This window comes from Onychostruthus taczanowskii, unplaced genomic scaffold, assembly GCF_017590055.1.
Source record: "Onychostruthus taczanowskii isolate IOZ18803 unplaced genomic scaffold, ASM1759005v1 scaffold97, whole genome shotgun sequence".
In the NCBI taxonomy this organism is placed as follows: Eukaryota; Metazoa; Chordata; class Aves; order Passeriformes; family Passeridae; genus Onychostruthus; species Onychostruthus taczanowskii.
Genome location: NW_024507768.1, coordinates 61,453 through 80,354, shown reverse-complemented (window position 1 = coordinate 80,354; position 18,902 = coordinate 61,453). Strand labels below are relative to the sequence as shown.

The window sequence follows — 18,902 nt, the reverse complement described above, 5'->3', positions numbered from 1 at the left end:
GCAGGCACTGGGCATGAGGAAAAGGACTTCAGAGGAGTTCAAACACAACACCACAATTCCTTTTCTAACCACTCTGAGAAAGTGTCTTCATGCTCTAATTAAACAGTGTTTTGACATGTTTTTGCTGTTTTGATTGCCTTTGAACTTTGGCAGTGTGATAAACAAACTTTGTTTCCTTTCTTACCAAAAGCTGTGCTGCCTTGAAGCAGTTTAAGTCCTTCATTCTGATGTGGCAGAGCTTAGCATCCTCTTCTTGTGGCATTCTATGTGTGCTGATGCCAACAGCAGAGTGGATGGGCAGCTGTTGGTTTTTCTTATGAGCAGGTTTCTTAGTGGTTCCACCTGCTGCTATTTATCGTCGCAAAATTCAGTGTTGAAATCTGATACTTCTAACACACTGTGTTGTCCTGACTGAGGTGAACACAGGGACACAGCAATGGGAACAAAAATCCATTGTTTTACAACTCAGCAAATATTCTTTAGGCTCTGCAGGCACCAGCTTCTTCACTTCCTCCTACAGAAAGGAAAGCAGCACTCCAGTCATACCTCCTTATTTGCAAACAGTGGCAAGGTTATACTTTTTCAGGACTCAGGTTTTTTTGCAGCCCTGCTGCTCCTTAAGGACTTCAGCCCACTGGGCACAGCTGGAGCCTTCAAGACACTCCTAAAACATTGTAGACATCACAAGAGATTTGCAGTGGAAATTCAGCCTCTGATTAAGAGAGAAAAAAAAATGTGATGACTGGGCAATGAAATTTGCAATTTGAACCAGAAAGCTTTCAAATAATTAATTTCTAGCTCTTATAGCAGTGTCACTGATTTTGAATGAACTTTCCCGTAGTTCATACTTTTTAGTGTTTTCTTTGTTCAGCAGCTGTGCTGTGCTGTGCTCCCAAATGCTGGGATGTACATGTCGCATACCTGGTGTGTAATCTGCACCTGGCATGAGTTAATTGCTGTGCTGAGATCTGTGAATCACAGCTAAATAAACAGGCTCATATGAAGAGAAAACCTACTGGATTTGTGTTTTCCAGTTGAAAAAGTATCTGCGTCTGTTTATATTTAAATTGTACCCACTGTTCTGAGCTATGCTTTGGCCTGAGGTGCTCAAGCTACTTTGAACCAACTGGTTCCAGCAGCAGTAGCCATAGGAATGCTGGGAATACACAGGAGTGGTGTCTCTGCCTGTCTGGTTGTGCAGGCACTAAGTGCAAACATGAGAGTGGACCATGGACACCCCACCTCAGCTCTCACACCTATCTCAAACCCAGCTGCCAAGGGCGCCTCCTGGCTAAGGGGTGGCCCTGGCTGAAGGTAAACTCTTCCTTAGGCGGGAGCTGACTGGGGGCTCTTAGCTGAGCAAGGCCCTGGCTGAGGGGGGCTCCTGTCTGAGGAGAGATCCGGACAGAGATGCTGGCTGACAGGAGACCCAGCCTGGGATGGGCACTGACTGAGGAGATCCTGGCTGAGGAGAGATCCTACACAACGCTAGCCCTCGCTGAGAGGGGACCGTGCGGCAAAAGGGAACTCCTGGCTGGGGAACTCCTGGCTGAGGGGATATCCCGGCCTAGGCAGGCATTGCCTGAGGGGCTCTTTCCGGGGCAGGGGGCCACATCCGGAACGTGCCGCGGCTCCTAGGGGATCCCGGTGGGTCGGGTCTAAGCCCCCTATATGCCCCGGCCCGGCCCGGCCCCCGAACAGCCTGTGACCAGCACCCTCGCGCCACCGGCGTGTCCAGGGCGTGGCAGGCCATGAGGGGCGCGGCCAGTGAGGCCGGCAGACCGCGGCGGAGACGGGAAGGGCGGAGCCTGGAGGGGTGAGGTCGGCGAGGCGGGGCTGGGGCGGCAGTCGGGCGGCAGCCGCGGCCGGGGCGGGAGCGGCGGCAGCGCGGGGTGGGTAGCGTCGCCCCGTGTTGCGGCATGTCCAAGACGCTGCGAAAGAAGCGGCACTGGCTGAGCAAGGTGCAGGAGTGCGTGGTGTCCTGGGGCGGCCCAGCGGGCCCCGACCCCGATCTGCTGCGCGGCGGCGCCGAGCGCGGCGAGTTCCCGTACCTGGCGGGCCGGCTGCCCGCGGGCGGCGAGGGCGCGCCGGGCCCCGCGCTGCTCTCGGGCAAGGCGCCGGCGCCGGGGGACGTGCTGCTGGAGGTGAACGGTACGCCGGTGAGCGGCCTCACGCACCGCGACACGCTAGCTGTGGTGCGGCACTTCAGGGAGCCCGTGCGCCTCAAGACCGTGCGCCCAGGTGAGTGCCCTCCGCCGCCGAGCTGGACCGAGGCCCTCCCGCCGCCGCCCAGCCGGCCGCGCGTAGGCCCGGCCGCGCCGGCGCCCTGCGGGGCGGCGGGAGGGCCGCGGCGGGAAGCGGCGCCCGGAGGCAACCGGGCGGAATCCGGGGCGCGGGTGCCCCGCTGGGAAAGTTTCCGCGGGTTCGGGAAGGCGCCGCTGCCGAGCGGCGTGATGTAAGGGAGGAGGCGGCCCCGGGACGGTGCTCGCTCGTCCCGGTGGCCTCCCCCGAGGGTCCTCTCCCCGCCCGGAATGCCCAGCTTCGCGCCGCTGCGATGCGGTGTTTGTGCGGGTATGACCCTCGCGGGCCTCCGGGTGACTCAACGGCCTTCTGAGGGTCCGGTGCCTGCGTCCTCTTCTCGGAGGTGCTTTCCGTGGTGTTTATATAATCCGATGCTTGCAGAGGTCGAGGGTGGGTGGGGGAATGGCCGGGATGGAGCACCGGAGTGCCATCACTTCATCCTGTTGGTTTCCCATTTGGCAGAGATAAAGAACCCTGAGAACAAACTCCGGCTGTTCTTTTTTTCCACAGATTTGTGTTATTTCTGAGTACACTTCAATTAACTAATGCTTGTGGTAAAATTATGTTTATCAACGTGCCTGTTAAATGTCAAATTAATGCTGAGTGGTGGCACCTGCAGCTGCATGAGTTAATTCATGAGCTCTTTCTTGGTCAGGCAACCCAGATGTGAGCCTACTGCCTTATGAGAAGGTGTCTAGGGAAAAAAATATTTTTCTCTGAATCCCAGTGGATATCAGTGTTTCTATGATTGGGGTCTGTAATATTTCTCATGGAGCTTGTTTGCTGAACACTTCTCTTGTTCTTCTTTGGTAACTGGTGGGTGCTATTTGACTTCACGTAATACGTATTTTAAGTCAGGTTTTCCCTGTTTGCCCACTAATGGAAAGTCATCTTCCATATAGAGACTGTGCTGTTGGTCCTGATTCATATAGCTTGCTAAATTAAAACAACAATCAAAAAAATGAAACAGACGTGCATCTTAAAAGCACCTACAGAAGCCTGGTAGGTTTTGAAAAAGGTCTTAATTTACAAAATTGTAAATCCTTTCTGAAGGGAGAAAATGGAAAAGAACAAACTGCTGCAAGTTAGATGTGAAGTAAGAGGATTTTAAAAAGAGGAACAAATTGTTTAAGATAGAAAATAATCTCTTTTTAAAAGAGAAAGCTTGTGGAAGATGAAACTATAGTTCAGAGGGATTTCTTGTATGTCCTATGGAGTGAAATAGGAATATTCTTGTGCTTGGGAATTTCTATAACAGCAATGTCAAACTGTCAAAATTGGCAGAAAATATTTAGAAGTAATTGCTGCAATTAGCAATAGAAAATGGCAAGAACCAGATGATGTTCATGAGGACTTCCAGATATCGATTGTTAACAGTAGTGTGTTACCTGTTTCTTAAATTCTAGGTGGTGTGGAAGGAATGGGAGTGGGGAATATAGAATACTGATGAGAAACGGGTCCAGAAGATCAACAAAGGCTGGTTGGTGATTCCAGCAAGTTGATTAAAATTTGGGTTTTAGAAGAGAAGGAGACTATTGGGCATGTGAACTGATACCACTTAATGAGGAGAGTGGGCTGCTTTCACTGGCTGGTTTAATCAAATCAGAGTATTTTGGTGAGGTGGATTTTCAAGTCGGCTTTCAGTAAGGTATCACTGACTTGGATGAGGATCTTGCTGAGTGAGCATGGTGTGGCAGCATAGCTGCCAAAATACAAGAGCAGAATTCTCCTGTGGCTTAGTAACTGGTTAAAACAGAGGAATAGTTTTTTAAACAGAGGAAAACTGCTGCTGGAGTCTTGTAAGGACCTGTGCTATTTAGCATAGTCATCCAGAGCTTGTAAACCCAATGCTGGTGAGTTATACAAAGAGAAGTAGCATTTTTGTGCTGATTTTATGTAACTTTTGGAACAGATCAAACTGAATCTTCAGATCCAGCAAATTTTCCCATACTGAAACATATGTACCACATCAGATTATTTTTGTAGTCATTTTCTCTGTTAGATTTAGTGTCCTTGAATACAGTATTTTAAAACATACTAGTTTTTGGTTGTTTTTTGCAAGACTGCCACAGCTGCTCAGTGGCAGTTTTCCAGTCAGGGTATATGTAATTAGGAAAGTTGTTGACAAGGCATTCTCTGTGAAGACCTATGACTTTGAATTTGGCTTCCCTTTTGATCCAGAGCCATCCAAACCTGCCAAGTTCTGGAAGATGTCTGGGAAGGTGCATGGGACCATGTGGGTGGTTGAGATGGAGGGAGGTGAGGGCCAGGAGCTGGTGGTCCCTGATAGGCATTCTCAAAGACATGTGATTGTGTTACTTCATTTCAAGGTCCTGTGTTCATGATTTTCCTCAGTCAAAACTGAAACCATCTCATTTGAAAGGCATGGAGTGCTCTGCCAGCAGACCTTTGTATGCCCCATGGTTCTTCAGGCTTGGGTGCTATTGGGACAGAAGTCTGAGGGGATCCAGTGTCAGGGGTTGACAGTGAGGGATTTGTCTCCTTGAATCTGATAGTAGTTCTGATTTTTGTGATGATGTAGCAGATCAGCACAAGTCTGCAATCTTCCTATTGCATTTTTCCTCTCACTTTCTGTTCAGCAGAACTACATAAAGAATTTACTCAAAAATACAAAGAGCTTCTATTTTTCTGAATTCAAATCTAGTATTCTCAAGAATACGGTTGCTTTGAAGAAGAAAATTGTTCCCATCCAGGAAACAAGAAGCAATTTGACTAACAGTCCATGAACACAATATATTTCTTAAAAGGAAGCATTGTGAATTAAAAACAAGAACCAGAAAAATGAATTTAAAGATCTTCAAACAGCAGTAATGAAAACTAGAGTAATTTTTTCACCTGTCAATGTGAATGTACAATCCTTGTCGTATTTTAAAATTCTATTTTTTTAAGTTTTGCAGCTGAAAAATAACTTGAAGCAGATGCTTAAATAATAAAAGAGCACAGTGCATAGCAAGTTATATGAGCATCACTAGCTTACTTTAGGAAGTTTTCAAAAAGATGGTTTAGTTTCAAAGTGTCTTTGTTTTATCAATGCAAAATGAAACTTCCTTTAAAAAATTAAGGTTATTGTATCTTCTGAGATAAAACACAGCCATTTTCTACAACTGACTAGCATTTCATTAAATCCAGACAAGAACTGAAGAGTCATACCTAGACAAAAGTCATTGAGATTAAATCTGCAGTTGAAATCATGACTTCTAATAAAGGTTCATCTTTAGTTCATTCTTGACTTCATTCACAGATAAAATCCTCCTGCCATTGCAGAGTAGCAGCAAACTGCTCTTCAGGGGTTTTAAGCAAGATCTCTACTGGCATAGACACCTAAGGTTGGTGAGGGTCAGTAAAAACCCAGCATAAACATATATGGAAGAATTTCAATTGAAACTGCCTGCCTGCACAAGGAAAGTTCTTTCCAGGAATATCTGGAATACAAGTACTTGATTGTACAGTCCCGGTGAAGATCTGATTCCCCTAAAACAGGGGAGCCAAAGAGGTGGGTTTAGAGAACACAGACAGCACTACTTGCCCCACCACCAGCTCCAGATAAATGCACTATCCTACAGGGTCTCTCCTGAGAGACATCAAGGATCGAAACAGAGAAGAAAACTGCTCTCCTGAAGGAAACAAAAAAGTACAAATTAGTCGCAAAAGCCACATGAGGCCTCCTTATCATCTGAAATGACCACACCAAGAAAGAGCGCAGAATCATTAGAGGGCATCGCTGGTGCAATCATTACCACAGCACTCATCACAGTAAAATTTAAACACGGAAGTATGTGAAAGGGAAAGGCAATAGGATCTTGCTCAAGAGTACGTTTATATAACGAGGAATTTTAGAAGCAAGATTATCAATTACATGAACATCCTAATAGCCAGTGGTAATAGAGCTTAATAGTCCTCTGTGTCCATACAATTAAGGTGCAAGCTTTTTGTGCAAGGCAGCTCCCAGACTGATACAGGACAATTTTAGAGAGACAACAGCCTCCAGCAGAAAGCATTTCCCCTTCAGTTTTCCTTTTCAAGACAGCATCATTTGATGAAACTGGGATACCTCCATTCATTACAGTGGACCTGTATGCTCTGAGCTTTTCGTAGCATGGTCAAATGACTCAGGCTTTCCTCTGCAGTCCAGAACGGGTTGGCTCTTCACTAACTCTCAAGCAGTGAGGGCAGTTTGCCACAGCAGCACTCAGAGCCTCTACCCAACGTCTGCCAAGGGCTGTGGGACCTGAGCTGGATGCATAGCTCCTCAGGCTTCCTGAGTAATACATTCCTCTCTTCCATCATGGAGCTAGACCACTGCCAGCTTCTACAGAAACACAGAATTAGGGTAATGCCTTTCCTCTGAGAGACAAAATTATCTTAGTGTATGTACTCTGATCTGTTTCAACATGGCACCTTCAGAATGACCAAAAATATTCCCGGAAAGCATTTTAAAATAATGGGGTTTAAGGTATTTGAGTTAGGTCTTAGATTATTTGTAAACATGTCTTTCTTAGCTCATGAAATCAGGCAACTGGGTGAATCCAAATAATTAAATGATTTTTAATTCTTGGTATTCTAAGCAAAAATTACCTGATTTGGGTTTACGAATAAAGAACATAGTCTTGTAAGTCATTGAGAATGAAGTTCCTGTGGTGGTTAAGACTGTTAGTAAAAGTTATAGAGAAATAGACAAAGCAGCAGATAGGCAACTTTGTGCTTTTCTTTGTGTGATGTTTTTCACAAAGTTAACTTAAAGATGAGAAAATGAAGTATGTATTTGAGCGTGGTCTAGTGGAAGATGTCCCTGCCCATGGCAGGGGGTGGAGCTGGATGAGCTTCAAGTTCCTTTCTGACCCAAACACTTTCAGGATTGTATGGTGTGATCTTTAGATGACTGGGTGGTTTGCTGTCTAGTTTAGTAATCCCTGTAAAAGTATTGTGTCTCTTCAGTAGTTGTGTAGTTTAGTCAAACTTTAGGTATTTTTGGTGTGCACTGTGGGTTTTGGACACACAACGTGTATCAGAGGAAGGATGTTCAGCATAAAACTTAGTGAGTCTGGGCAGGAAAATCACTCTCTTGAATCACTCTCTTAAAAACCAATTAGCAACACAAAGCAGAAGTGCCTGTTTTCATATAAGATTTCCTTTTCCCTACAGGAGTTTTTGGAAGATCACAGCAAAAGTGTAACTGGAGCAGAAGTGAGGGCCATGTGCTGTGTCTGGCACGTTTCTGGTGTTTGTGCAGCTGGTTTTGCCTACCAGCTCTGTCCTGCAGCTGAGTATAGAGGTGCATGTATGTAACTTACTTATTTTGCTGACATTATTAAAAACCAAAGCATAAACCTATTGATAAATAATTTGAACTTGGTGTAAGTTGATATGCTGATTAAGTACTTCCTGCCTCTAAGTGATTTCTATGAAAAATCTATGAAATGTTTCTACAATTTTAATTCTATGGATTTAAAAATTATTTTGACAAGTTTTTTTTCCCCAAATAGACAACAATAACACCCAAACTACTTAAGCCATCCCCCGCTTTGAGATTTCATTGCCTGGAGATGCAACTTTGCTTTGGTTACACACCAGGTTTGCCATGACCTTGTTGCAGCAAAAAGCAGCAGAGTCTGCTGGTACTATTCATTAAATGCAAGAGGATTAACATCCAGTTTATTTCCTCTAAAACCACAGAACTATCAGGAAATAACTAAGCCTTAAAGTTTTAGGTTTGTAGAAATGATTTCCTTGTAATGCATGTACTTGGGGGGGGGCAGTGGAGGAATTTCAGAATCCTGTTACGTAAAAGAGAGTCAGAGCCCTGGGAATTATGTTTAATGGCTTGTTTCATCCTTTATTGCTCTAAAGAATTCCTCAAAAACCAGCTGACCAAAAGTACCAGGGAAGTATTTTTACCTCTGTTGTTGCAACTATTATCTCTCAGTAATTTCACTAATCTTCTTTTCAGTGAGAGTAGATTGGAAATGCTTTGGTGCAGGGAGGACTTGTTTGTGAAAATTGCTTGGTACTGTGGGTGCCATTGAGGGAAAGTACCAGTAAGTAATCAAATGTGGTGTTCCAGTGCTAAGGAATGTATTGAGAGATGTGTTGCCTTGGCTTTCCTTCTAGTTGACAGTGCTTCCTTGGAAGATGATGTTTGGAATGTGAACTTCAATGAATTGTACTTGGCGTATTAAAAAATACTCATGACATAAGTTTGACAACAAAATTGCTGTGGTTTTCTTTCATAGCGAGTGTTGGTCCTTGTTTAAAAAATTTTTTTTTTTAAATTGTTCTAACCCAGACTATGCTATAATGATTCTATGGTTCTATGACTTAAGATCTGACATGCCACTTATGCATTCAGATGCCAATTATACTTTTTGTTTTACATGGCAACAATATGCCATATGTACAACTAATATATTTTTTAAATGTATTCCCTGCTAGATATGGTATGAACTGTGGATGGGTGTGTGCAGCTGGGGGTTAAACCATGCGGAACAGCTGAGGTAATAGTTTGTGCTGTGTCCTCTTATACGTTTTGAAAAAGGCAAGTAGTTATGTCCTTGGCAAACCTGGGTACTATTATTAAACCCTGTTTAGTGGTTTATTTACAGGCAGCAGGAAAACAGTTTTACTCAATCCAGGGCCTGAAGTATTGGTCATGTTGTGGAATTACGGACTACACAACTTGACTCTTAAGTTGCAGGCTTTCCTCTCTGCCCTAGTTACTCACTCTAAAAAAAACCTAATCCTGTGGATTTTATTTCCCTCTCTGTAGGGCAGCAGTGAGTAATTACTTTTCTGTGGTGAAGGTAGAGATGCTGGAAAAGTTTAATTAATGCTCATTAGGAGAAGCTGCTAGTACCTAAAGGAATTCATTAGAGCGGGACTTGTAGTTTTCATCAGAATAGCAAATAAATGCAGTGAAGTGAATGTTGTTTGCATTGTACTGTGTGTATATTTTTCTGTTCTGCAAAATGTTTCAGAATATGTGGTCCTCCACAGCCAAGGATGTCTTTTAACCTCTTTAAAGTGTCCAGATTCAAAATTAAGTTTAGGTTTATAGCATAAATCTCTTAAATCTCCTGTCACTTTGTCAATATGGAAATGAGGAACTTAGGAGAAAAGTTACATATGTCGGCTCAGCCGTAAGGTACCACACTGGGAACACTTCACTGTGACTTCGTTTGGGTGGCTAAATGGCCTTATTAATTTGAATTTTTCATGTTATTGTTCTGCCATAGTAAATAGCTCGCAGAAGGTGTTGGTGAGCATGGTGACAACTTGTTTTGTGCCCCAGGGCCCCTACATAGTGCCAACAGGAGTGCAGAAATAACACCACCTGTAAGCTGATGTGCAGGTTTGTGTGTCTGGAGTTGGAAGTAACCTTGAACCCCAGAGCAGCCCAGAGAGCAGGTGAGATGCTCTGTGGCCACAGCTCAGGTTGGCCTTTGGAGTTTCCCTGTTGGTGGATGTTGGTCAGATCTGGTGAATTCAGGGTCTGCCCTGGGTTTATTTAAACTCAAGTTGTGGTTTGAACCTGAAGCTACAACTGTTTGTAAATCAGAGATATTTTTATTGTTGAAACAATGTTCTTAGCACATTTTTTAAAACTTATTTTCACAGCTCTTCATTTCCAGCTGCTAGCTGTCTGACACTGGAGCTGGCACTTGCCTCATAAAGAAGCATTGAAAGCATTTGTGTTACTCCAGCAATTCCTTATCTGAAATACTGAGAATTGGAACTCTGTGGATATTGGAAAACTTTGTTACCATGCTGTGATTTGCATAGCTTTAATAGATTTTGCAACAGTCAGATGTTACTACAAATTCTGTAACAAAATACAGGCAAGACAGGTGTGTCTGGTACGAATCAGGAGGTTATTTACTTTCTCTGGCCTTTGCAGAGGGAGGGAACCTGAAATGAGGGAGCATGAAAACTATCGTGTAGATGAGCCCCGATTTAAACTGTGGTGTTGGACACTGCTTAAAATGGAATTATTTGATATCAGACATTGGCAGACGGTCGGGGGCATTGGAGGATGGCATCTTCGGGGTATTCATTAACCTTTTCATCAGTCTGTATTTGTACACAAGTGTGGGTAGTGTGTCCACAGGGAAGTTGCAAAGTATTCAGAACTACGAATTGTTCTCTCAGTGAAAAACCTACTAAAAATAGGGTATTCTTCCATTCAGACATCAAAACCTGATCTCTAATGTGAAGTGTCATGCTGTAGGAATAGTAAAAAAGCTTTTACATTAGGAAGTTCTTTCTGTGAGCTGTTTCTTATAGTGGATGTAATGCAGCAAAAAGAAAAAGGACTTGAGTCACTTTCTGCTTTATTGAATTACCTTTGGGTGGCAGGAAATTAATTTGAAATCCTTATTTACTGCCTTTTGGCAAATACATATATTTTTTTTCTATTTGCACTATGTTCTTAAGAGGTCTGCTGCTCTTCCTGGTGTGGGGCTGCAGAGATGCTGGATATTAAGGACAGAAACAGTGTTTTCAAAAAAACCACCCAGTTCTTCGACAGAACTTGGTGTTATCTAAAGAATTTGAAATTGGGACACAAGAACTGGGTGCTCACTTCAGACTGAAGTGATCTGAAAAGATTCAGCATTCGTTGTTACTTGGCAGTCTAAGTTTTAAATGCCGAATGCAAGACTTTTCTCAAATTCTAAATGCAAAGTGTGAGGCTTTTCCTATTTAATGAATAAGCGGAGATAAAAATAAAATCTGCTTTTTGAGGTAACAATGTGCATTTGGTTCAAACGCAGAAAATTTGAGCAATGCCTGCAAGGCTTAGCTGGACCTCAGTGCTGTGGCAAATTATGTTGAGAAGCAGAGAATATTTGGAATTTTTCTGTGCAAAGACTATTCTTAATCGGCATCTGGACTTGCACTGTTATTTTTTAGGGTAACAAATGATGCAGTTGGCCCTCTCCAGTCAGACCCTCCTGGCACTGTAAAACTTCTGGGTGCCCTGCGCTGGGCAGGTGAGGATGTGCTGCACACACAGCACAGCCTTGGCTTCACCTGATTGCTCTGACAGTGCCTCTGGGAAAGGCTCGTTAAGTCTCTTAATAAGAATTTAAACTGGCAGGTAAAGACAAGCTAATCTCTATTTCATCCCATGATTTATTTGAACAGCAAGATGTCTGTTTCCTTTTCTTTGCTGTTGCTGTAGATCTGCCAATGGGCACTGAACAATGAATTTGGGAATTTAAATGGATTTATTTAGTAGCAATCAAGTGCTCGCTATGTAATTGCTGACTGATTCTGACTCAATATGAAGAGTAAAATTGGGAAGGATCTTGACTACATTCCAGTGGCAGTTTTATGAAATGATTAATGTGGTTAGGACAGGTGCCTGCTGTCAGATTTGTCCAGTGTAATTCTTACGCTTGTAGGTGCAGGGTGGGTTTTTATCACCTAGGTGAGTGTTTTATTACATTGGTCAGTTGATATATGACTTATACTGGTATTCAGACAAAAATGGAACATTTTAGAACTCTTACCTTCAGGTTTGTGTGTGTCCTGGAAGTGAGGAGAAAATGGAGTGTTTTAAAAAGAACCATCTATGTGGGTAACAAGCTCTGTGCTCTAGTGATCATGGAGCATTTCAGAGAGATTACTGCAGAACTTATACAGTCACACAAGGCGATAGGAAAGGAATGATGCAATAAATACAGGAACAAACTCTGTGCTGTTAGTTTGGGTGTTCCTGTTGGGGTGCACAGCCATAGCTGCCTTCTGGTTGATTGCGAATTGTGAACAGAAATTGGATTTGGCTTTGCTTTCAAAGCTGTCTCTTTATTTGAAGTGCTTTCTTTCAAGGATTCCATTTCTGTGTCAGTCTTTAATTTAGTGAGCTCTTTAAGCAAATACAAGTGACTCCAGCCTTTGGAGACAGCTCCATACAGATGCTGGTTGGCGAGTTTCCCTCGTGGAATGCACTGCAGTCTGAATGCATTGAAACTTCTGTTATTGTAACTGAGGACTCTTTCTGTCTCGTGACCTAAACAACATAATTATTTTGCTTACAACAATCACCTTGTGCCAAATGTGGTTGTGCAAACATTAAGTTACAGAATTGCGGAATTGTTAAGGTTGGAAAAGACTTTAAGGTCACCAAGTCCAGCCATCAACCAGCACCACAAAACCATGTCCTCAAGTGCTAAATCAACATGTTTTTTAAACACCTCCAGGGATGGTGACTCCAGCAGTTCTCTGGGCAGGCTTAATTGAAGCAACGCAACTGGTGCAAGTTAGTCACTGAATTTAATGGCGTATCAGCCAGACAGTTGTCGCAGACATCTGCTGGGGAGCAGTTGTTTGCTGCCCTGTTCTCTAGACTTTGATTCTTGTTCACTGCTGAAATGTTTATTTTGTCATTTATTGTACTTGGAGAAGGGCTAGTAGGTATCTTTGAAACTGGCCATGAGTGGTTGTACCATTTGTACCCTGACTACCACCGTGGCCCTGCAGGATTTTCTAAAATCAGGTGGTTTAGTTTTTGAAGTGTTTTTGTACATGGCTTATGCTGGAAATCATAGAGTGAAAATGAAGTTACTATGGATTTGTTGCCCATGTTATTTTTCTCTGCTTTGAGTAGTTCTAGTTTATTGTATAGAGTAGTGAAAGAAGTTTGCTCTGAAGTTAAAAATAATTGGAAATACAGCTGTGGTGTTCCCCATGTGGAATGACCTCTCCATAGGTGAGGAGCTACTGACACGTGCCAGCTAGAGCTGAATTTGTTATACAGTTGACCACTGAAAGAGCAAGTTTTCTTTTAATGTTCAGTAAATTCCGATTATGAAAATCAAATTTATCCTTTTAATGAATAGGTCATTTGCCCATTTTTAATCTTCCAATCTCTTGAAGACAAGTGTTTTGAACACTTTATTGCAGAAGTATCTCTAGAAAGAAGATCACCATATTGCTGTTATATTGGGGTGGTTGTGTGCATGGCCAGGAGTTGGACTTCATGATCCTTGTTGGTACCTTCCAGCTCAGGATATTCTGTGATTCTGTGAGTTGGTTATTAATATGAAGGTTTATGTTTTAATAGCTGTTGATTACCAGCTTCTTTATCCACATACTGACGTCCTCCATTGAGACACTTCTCTTGCTAACTACAGATGGATAAGAGGAAGAAATGCTGAGAAACAGATGTTGCAAGACTAAGTTCCCAGCTGTGTGCTAGCAAAATGAATATCATGCTGATTAGTTAACAATTCCTTGGCAGACAGAGGCATACGTAAAACAGTAAATATAGCATGCGGAAATAATAATATTAATTTAGGGGAAAAAAAGAAGAAATTTTTGAACATTAAACATTGGCAGCATCAGTTCAACCACCTGTGTTCCTGAAGAGCTGACTGTATTGTGGTAAGTCACACCAAGGTCAGCCGAGCTGATTTTAGATCTGGTTTTAGACATGTTTTCCTGCAAACTGGTGATGGGGAAGTGCATGGATTTTCAACTTAAGTGCTGCATCAGTAATGAGGAGAAGTCTGTCAGCCTCAGCTGGCTGGGTTTGTTAGAAATTCCAATGACTGTGCCAAATAGTGAGGTGAGCGCCTCTGGCAGCTCTTTGAACGAGCTGTGGCTGTCAGTAGGATCCTGCACCACTCCCAGACATACGCTGGAGCTCATCAGTCAGCACCTCTGGTGTATTTTTGCCAGGTTGGCTGCTGTGACCTGGGTTCCTGCTGGGAAGGGCTGTGATGGGATGTGCCAGCACTGCCTGGGCAAGTCCAGCATGCTTGTACTTCACTAGAAAGCAGCTGGATCTCAGAGGCTGAGCAGTTCCTCTGTTGCTGGCATCTGGCTCCTCACATGTGTACTCCTTGGAGAAAGCACTCTTTCACAGTTAATTGAAAATCCTGGGTTCCATAACTAAAAATAAGTCTTATTAAATGAATAGTGATGAAATAATAGGATATCTTGTGCAAACAGAAAGAGAAATTCCTTTTATTTTTTATATTATGTGATGATTAACTGAGCATGTAGGGAAATGGTCTTCTCTTACTTGACTACTTAAACAACAGCCTGTGATAAAGATTGTAAACAGAAGCTTCCCTGCAAAATAGGGTTATAATAGAATTGGAGTTCATGCAGTGACACCAGAGGGATTCATGGGTGTGACAGGTCAATGTGGATCAATGTCTCTGCTCTTTGTGGGATGCTGTGCTGCACACTGGTGTGCCCCTGGCCCTTGGGTGTTGCAGCAGACTGAGTAAAGCATCCCTTGGTGTAGAATTGCCGTGTGAACTGTGTGAGTCAAGCACTGACATTAGTCATGGCTGATGCACATCTGGAGTTCCAGTGATTTCACTGACTGCCCCTGTTGTGCAGTGAGCTCTGTGGGGGGGTTGTTTTCCAATTAAACTGTGAGATGTCCCTAATCAATACTGCTGTAACACAGCACTTCTGTGGGTTTGATCAGAGGAGTGCTGCCCTGGCACATAGATCTTAGTGATTCCGGGTTCCTGAGAGTCCTTCAGAGTGTGGTGAGTTACAGCAGTGCAATCTGCAGCCTGAAGCATCAGCTGTCCCTGGGGAATGCTGCAGCCCACCCTGCAGCAGTGCTGGGATTTCCCAGGCTCCTTGAAAAGCTGGTTTTAGGAAGCTCTAATTCCTTCATAAAGGTTGCATAATGACTCATGTTTGTCGGAGCAGGAATTGCTCCTTTACCCTTGTGCTCAGGGGGCCTCTGTGGTGGTGGACCTTGGGGGGCGTCTCATGGGAAAGTGGCATCGAGAAGCCACTAAAATGCCCTTGGGTGACATTCTTGTATGGGAATGATCTGTTACAAAAGGTGTTATACTTGTAGGCATTGCAAAGCAGCGATGTTCAGGATGGGGCTGGTATTTAAAAGCCTAATTTGCTGTTGTGTAAATTAGTTTATAGGTCCAGCTACAACGGTCCACGTGCTGTTGCTCACTGACACAGCTAGAGGAACACCTCTGCTGGGAACATTTTCTGTTTTCCATGGTGGATGGTCACCCCACAGGTTTGTCTGCTCAAAGGAGAACAGGCATGCAGCGTCTTTGTCAGACTCCTGGCCTCCCAAACTCGGTACTGAAATAGGTTAGTGGGCCTAGAAATTATGCAGGGTGTAATTGCATATCTTGCTTCCTATTGAAAGCAGGCTAAAAATAAACCTGTCTGTGATTTGCATAAATTCTATTCTGATCTGAACACTCAAAAAAGGTCTTGGCATGTGAACATGTACCCTTCTGTTGGGAAAGCAGTGCCAACTCCCAAGTAGATTAAATGGCTTGTGTAACAGAGAGCAGCTGCAAGGACATTTTTCTTTGGGGATGTGATTGAATTGTGTCATTCTGTAGAGCTGCATGCTGCTTAAGCAATGAGATGTGGTATGTTAGACATACGTCACTTCTGAAACATGATGCACTCTCTGGACAGACAAAAGGATTAGCAGTTTCTGCCAAACACTATGACAGGTTAACCTGCACAGGTGCCCTGTGTGCGGTCCCTTGTTGTGGTATGACATGGAATAATATTAAATGTCAGTAAGTTTGAATTTGCACATAAGCTGGAGATTTCCAAAGGGAAGCATTAATATTAGAACAGTCTGGGGACTCAAGTAACATTTTGTTCAGTTGGATATGTTAATTGTGCTTTCCAGACCAAATGGGTTTGTTTGCTGTCTCAGTAAAGCATTTTCTCTAGTGTGAATAAATTAAAACCTCACATTGTAAATTTAAGGGAATGAATAGAAGATTATTTATAAATTGGGAAAAACAAGCCATAGTTAGCCCTAGGAAAAGCATCTCCATTGTTCAGGTTACTTGTCTTTGTTTTGGTGCTCCACTTTTCAATTAAGAGCAGACTAAATGATTTATGTGTTACTGTAACCTGTGACAGCTACAGAGGACTCTTATTTCATGGCTGTAAGCGTCTGTGTTTGACTTCACAGTACAAGTGTAGCAGCGACAGATACTACGTACCCAGAGTAGCGTCTGTAGTGTATTGAGCTGCACAGTGATTAAAACTTAGCAAGGCCTTGAGTGCATAATTAAGAAGTTTTAATCAAGTGCTATTGTTAAAACAATTTTGTATTTTAATTTTTTTAATGTGTTTTTGTATTACAATGTGTCTGATTGTTGTTTTGACCTTTTAGAGTGTTGTAACATCCTTTTAACACGTTTGAACCCATTGGTGTGTTGCCATACTAGCTCCATCACTTGCATGGTGGTTTGAGTAGATCATGATCAGGAAATGGCCTCAAGTTACACTGGAGGCAGGGTTTATATTAGGTGTTGCGACATTATTTTTTATGGGAAAGATTGTAAAGCTTTGGAACAGGCTGCCCAGGGAAGTGGTGGAGTCACTATCCCTGAAAGCATTCTAAGAAACGTGGATGTGGCACTTGAGGGCATGGTTTAGTGGCGAACATTGTGGGTGCTGGTTGATGGTTGGACTTGATGACCTTAGAGTTCTTTTCCAACCTTGACAATGCCGTGTTCTGTTCTGGTCAGTGTATTTGATTCATCTGCTGTTGTGGTGTCAAAAGCCTGTTTCCTCTTGTGCTTTATGTCCCTTTGTCACTTTGAGAGTCATAATTAGATCTTGCGAATTACATTTGGTTTTTGTGAGGTATTTCAAGCTCCCAGGCTGGGCTCAGTGATTTTTCCAAGCATCCCTGTAAATCCTTTTCTCTGTCTCAAACCTGATAGTGGCAAAGGCTCACAGGGTGCAGTTTATCTGGATTCTTGTTCTTTACCATCACTGTCAATGCATCTGACTTGAAATGGAAATCATGGACCAGTTTACCCCATTTTTGAAAAAACAGCAAATCTTTATAAATAGCAAAACATTGTTATATCTGTTCAATGTTTTTTCACTTCTCAAGAAAATATCAAAGGGAAGAAAGTCTCCTTGTATAATAAAAAAGGTCAAACTTCTCTTGTGTAAAGTTCTTTTGCATTTTTCTTCCCTACTGTTAAGTTGAAGGAAATGGTTATGTTTGCATTTTATTTGAAACCCGTTCATTACTTTGAATTACTTGAGTTCTATGTATGTCTCCTTCAGTGTCTGATCTTGTATCAGAAACAGCTGCACAGACCTTTGAGCCTTGCTGTTCTCCTGTTAAAATACTTGGCATTATCAGAGTAAACCCTGGTCACTGGTAATTTTCCTGACTGTATTCCCATGGTTAATGGATTTTTGTGTGTGTGTGATGTATTACTGTAATAATATCTGATGCTAGTGTGTGTGAAGCTGGAGTCTGAAAATTGGAACTACTTTACTAAATATAATTTTCATTTAAAAAATCCTTAAGGTTGTAGGCAATTCATTAGGCTATGCAAGATTTTTTTACTGCTGGTGCAGGGCATAAAACCAACTTAAAATGCTACCTTTCTGTGAAAATCATGCATAGGCTGAGAACATTACAGATGTAACAAGATACAGAGAAGAAAAGTAGAGATCTGTGCTATAGCTGTGTAACTGAGTAGTATTGCTGCCCTACATACGGGTTTCCAAATGCTGCTGGTCTCAATTTCCTACTTTTTCCTTAGTTCTGAAGTGGTGCATGACCCCGCCCTGCCATGTGCTGGCTGGGGATGCCCTGCGGAGGCATGGCTGTGTCCCAGGAGCAGATGGAAGGGAAGGGGCAGGCATCTGCCCAGAGCTCTGCTGATGCTCTCCCTGCTCAGAATGTTTTCTGGCTGGCATGTGAGCTGAGTGCTTGTGTGTTTAGGTGGTTTTAAAGAAAAGCTGTTTGTTGCTGGTTGTGCTTTGACCAGAGCTGCCCTCTGTGGGTGCAGGAGAGTGTCCCCCCACCCTGCCCGTGGGTGTGCTGGAGCAGGCAGGGAAATGAGGTCAAGGTAGGTGGCCAAAGGTTAAGAACCTCTTGGTTTTGCAGTGCTGGATCACAGAATCCCAGAATGGTTCAGGTTGAAAGGGACCTTAAGGATTGTCTCATTACGTAGGCAGGGACACCCTCCACTAGACCAGGTTGCTGCACGCCCAGTCTAACCCGACCTTGAACACTTTCAGTGACAGGGCAGCCACAGCTTCTCCGGAGAACCTGTGCTGAAGGCCTCAGCACCCTCACGCGGAGGAATTCCTTCTCTCTGGCAATGGGAAGCCATTTGCCCTTGTCCTGCACTTGAGGCTTATTCATTTCCAAGCTTCAGTGGTTCTGGTTCATCTGTGAACAATGGCAAGTGTTGACTGGGTACCAAGTGCTATTTTCATACACCGCCCAAATGGCACTGACAGCTCTAGCTAGATGGTTTTTTTTTTCATGGCAGATCAGGGACCCACCCATAGATACTCACGCTCTAGAGCCTTCTGTTATGGTTGACTTTTCTCTTTCTATACAGATGGAACTAAAATCCAGGAGGATTGCATCCAAGCTCCCACTGTTTACATTTCACATGTCCCTCTCAGCTCCGGGTATATTTTGAAATAAACAGTGCATGATTTGCCACTCCTTTTTGTTTCTCAAATACATTTTGGTGACGTGCCTTTCAAAGGATATTTCCGTTATCTTCAGAACTTGAAATGCTTTAATGATGGAATTTCATGAGCAAACACAATCATATTAGTTTTCC

At 43.2% G+C, this 18,902-nt stretch overlaps 1 protein-coding gene across 4 annotated transcripts in view; it reads left to right on the top strand.

Moving 5' to 3' along the window:
* Nucleotides 1–1,857: 1,857 nt before the first annotated feature.
* MAGI3 (membrane associated guanylate kinase, WW and PDZ domain containing 3) overlaps nt 1,858–18,902 on the top strand; it is a 53,077-nt gene continuing 36,032 nt past the window's right edge. For all 4 annotated transcript variants that reach the window (XM_041427071.1, XM_041427070.1, XM_041427072.1 and 1 more), the window contains exon 1: nt 1,858–2,241. In XM_041427071.1, coding sequence (XP_041283005.1) covers nt 1,920–2,241 — 322 coding nt within the window. In that variant the 5' untranslated portion in view covers nt 1,858–1,919. The remainder of the gene's footprint in view (nt 2,242–18,902) is intronic.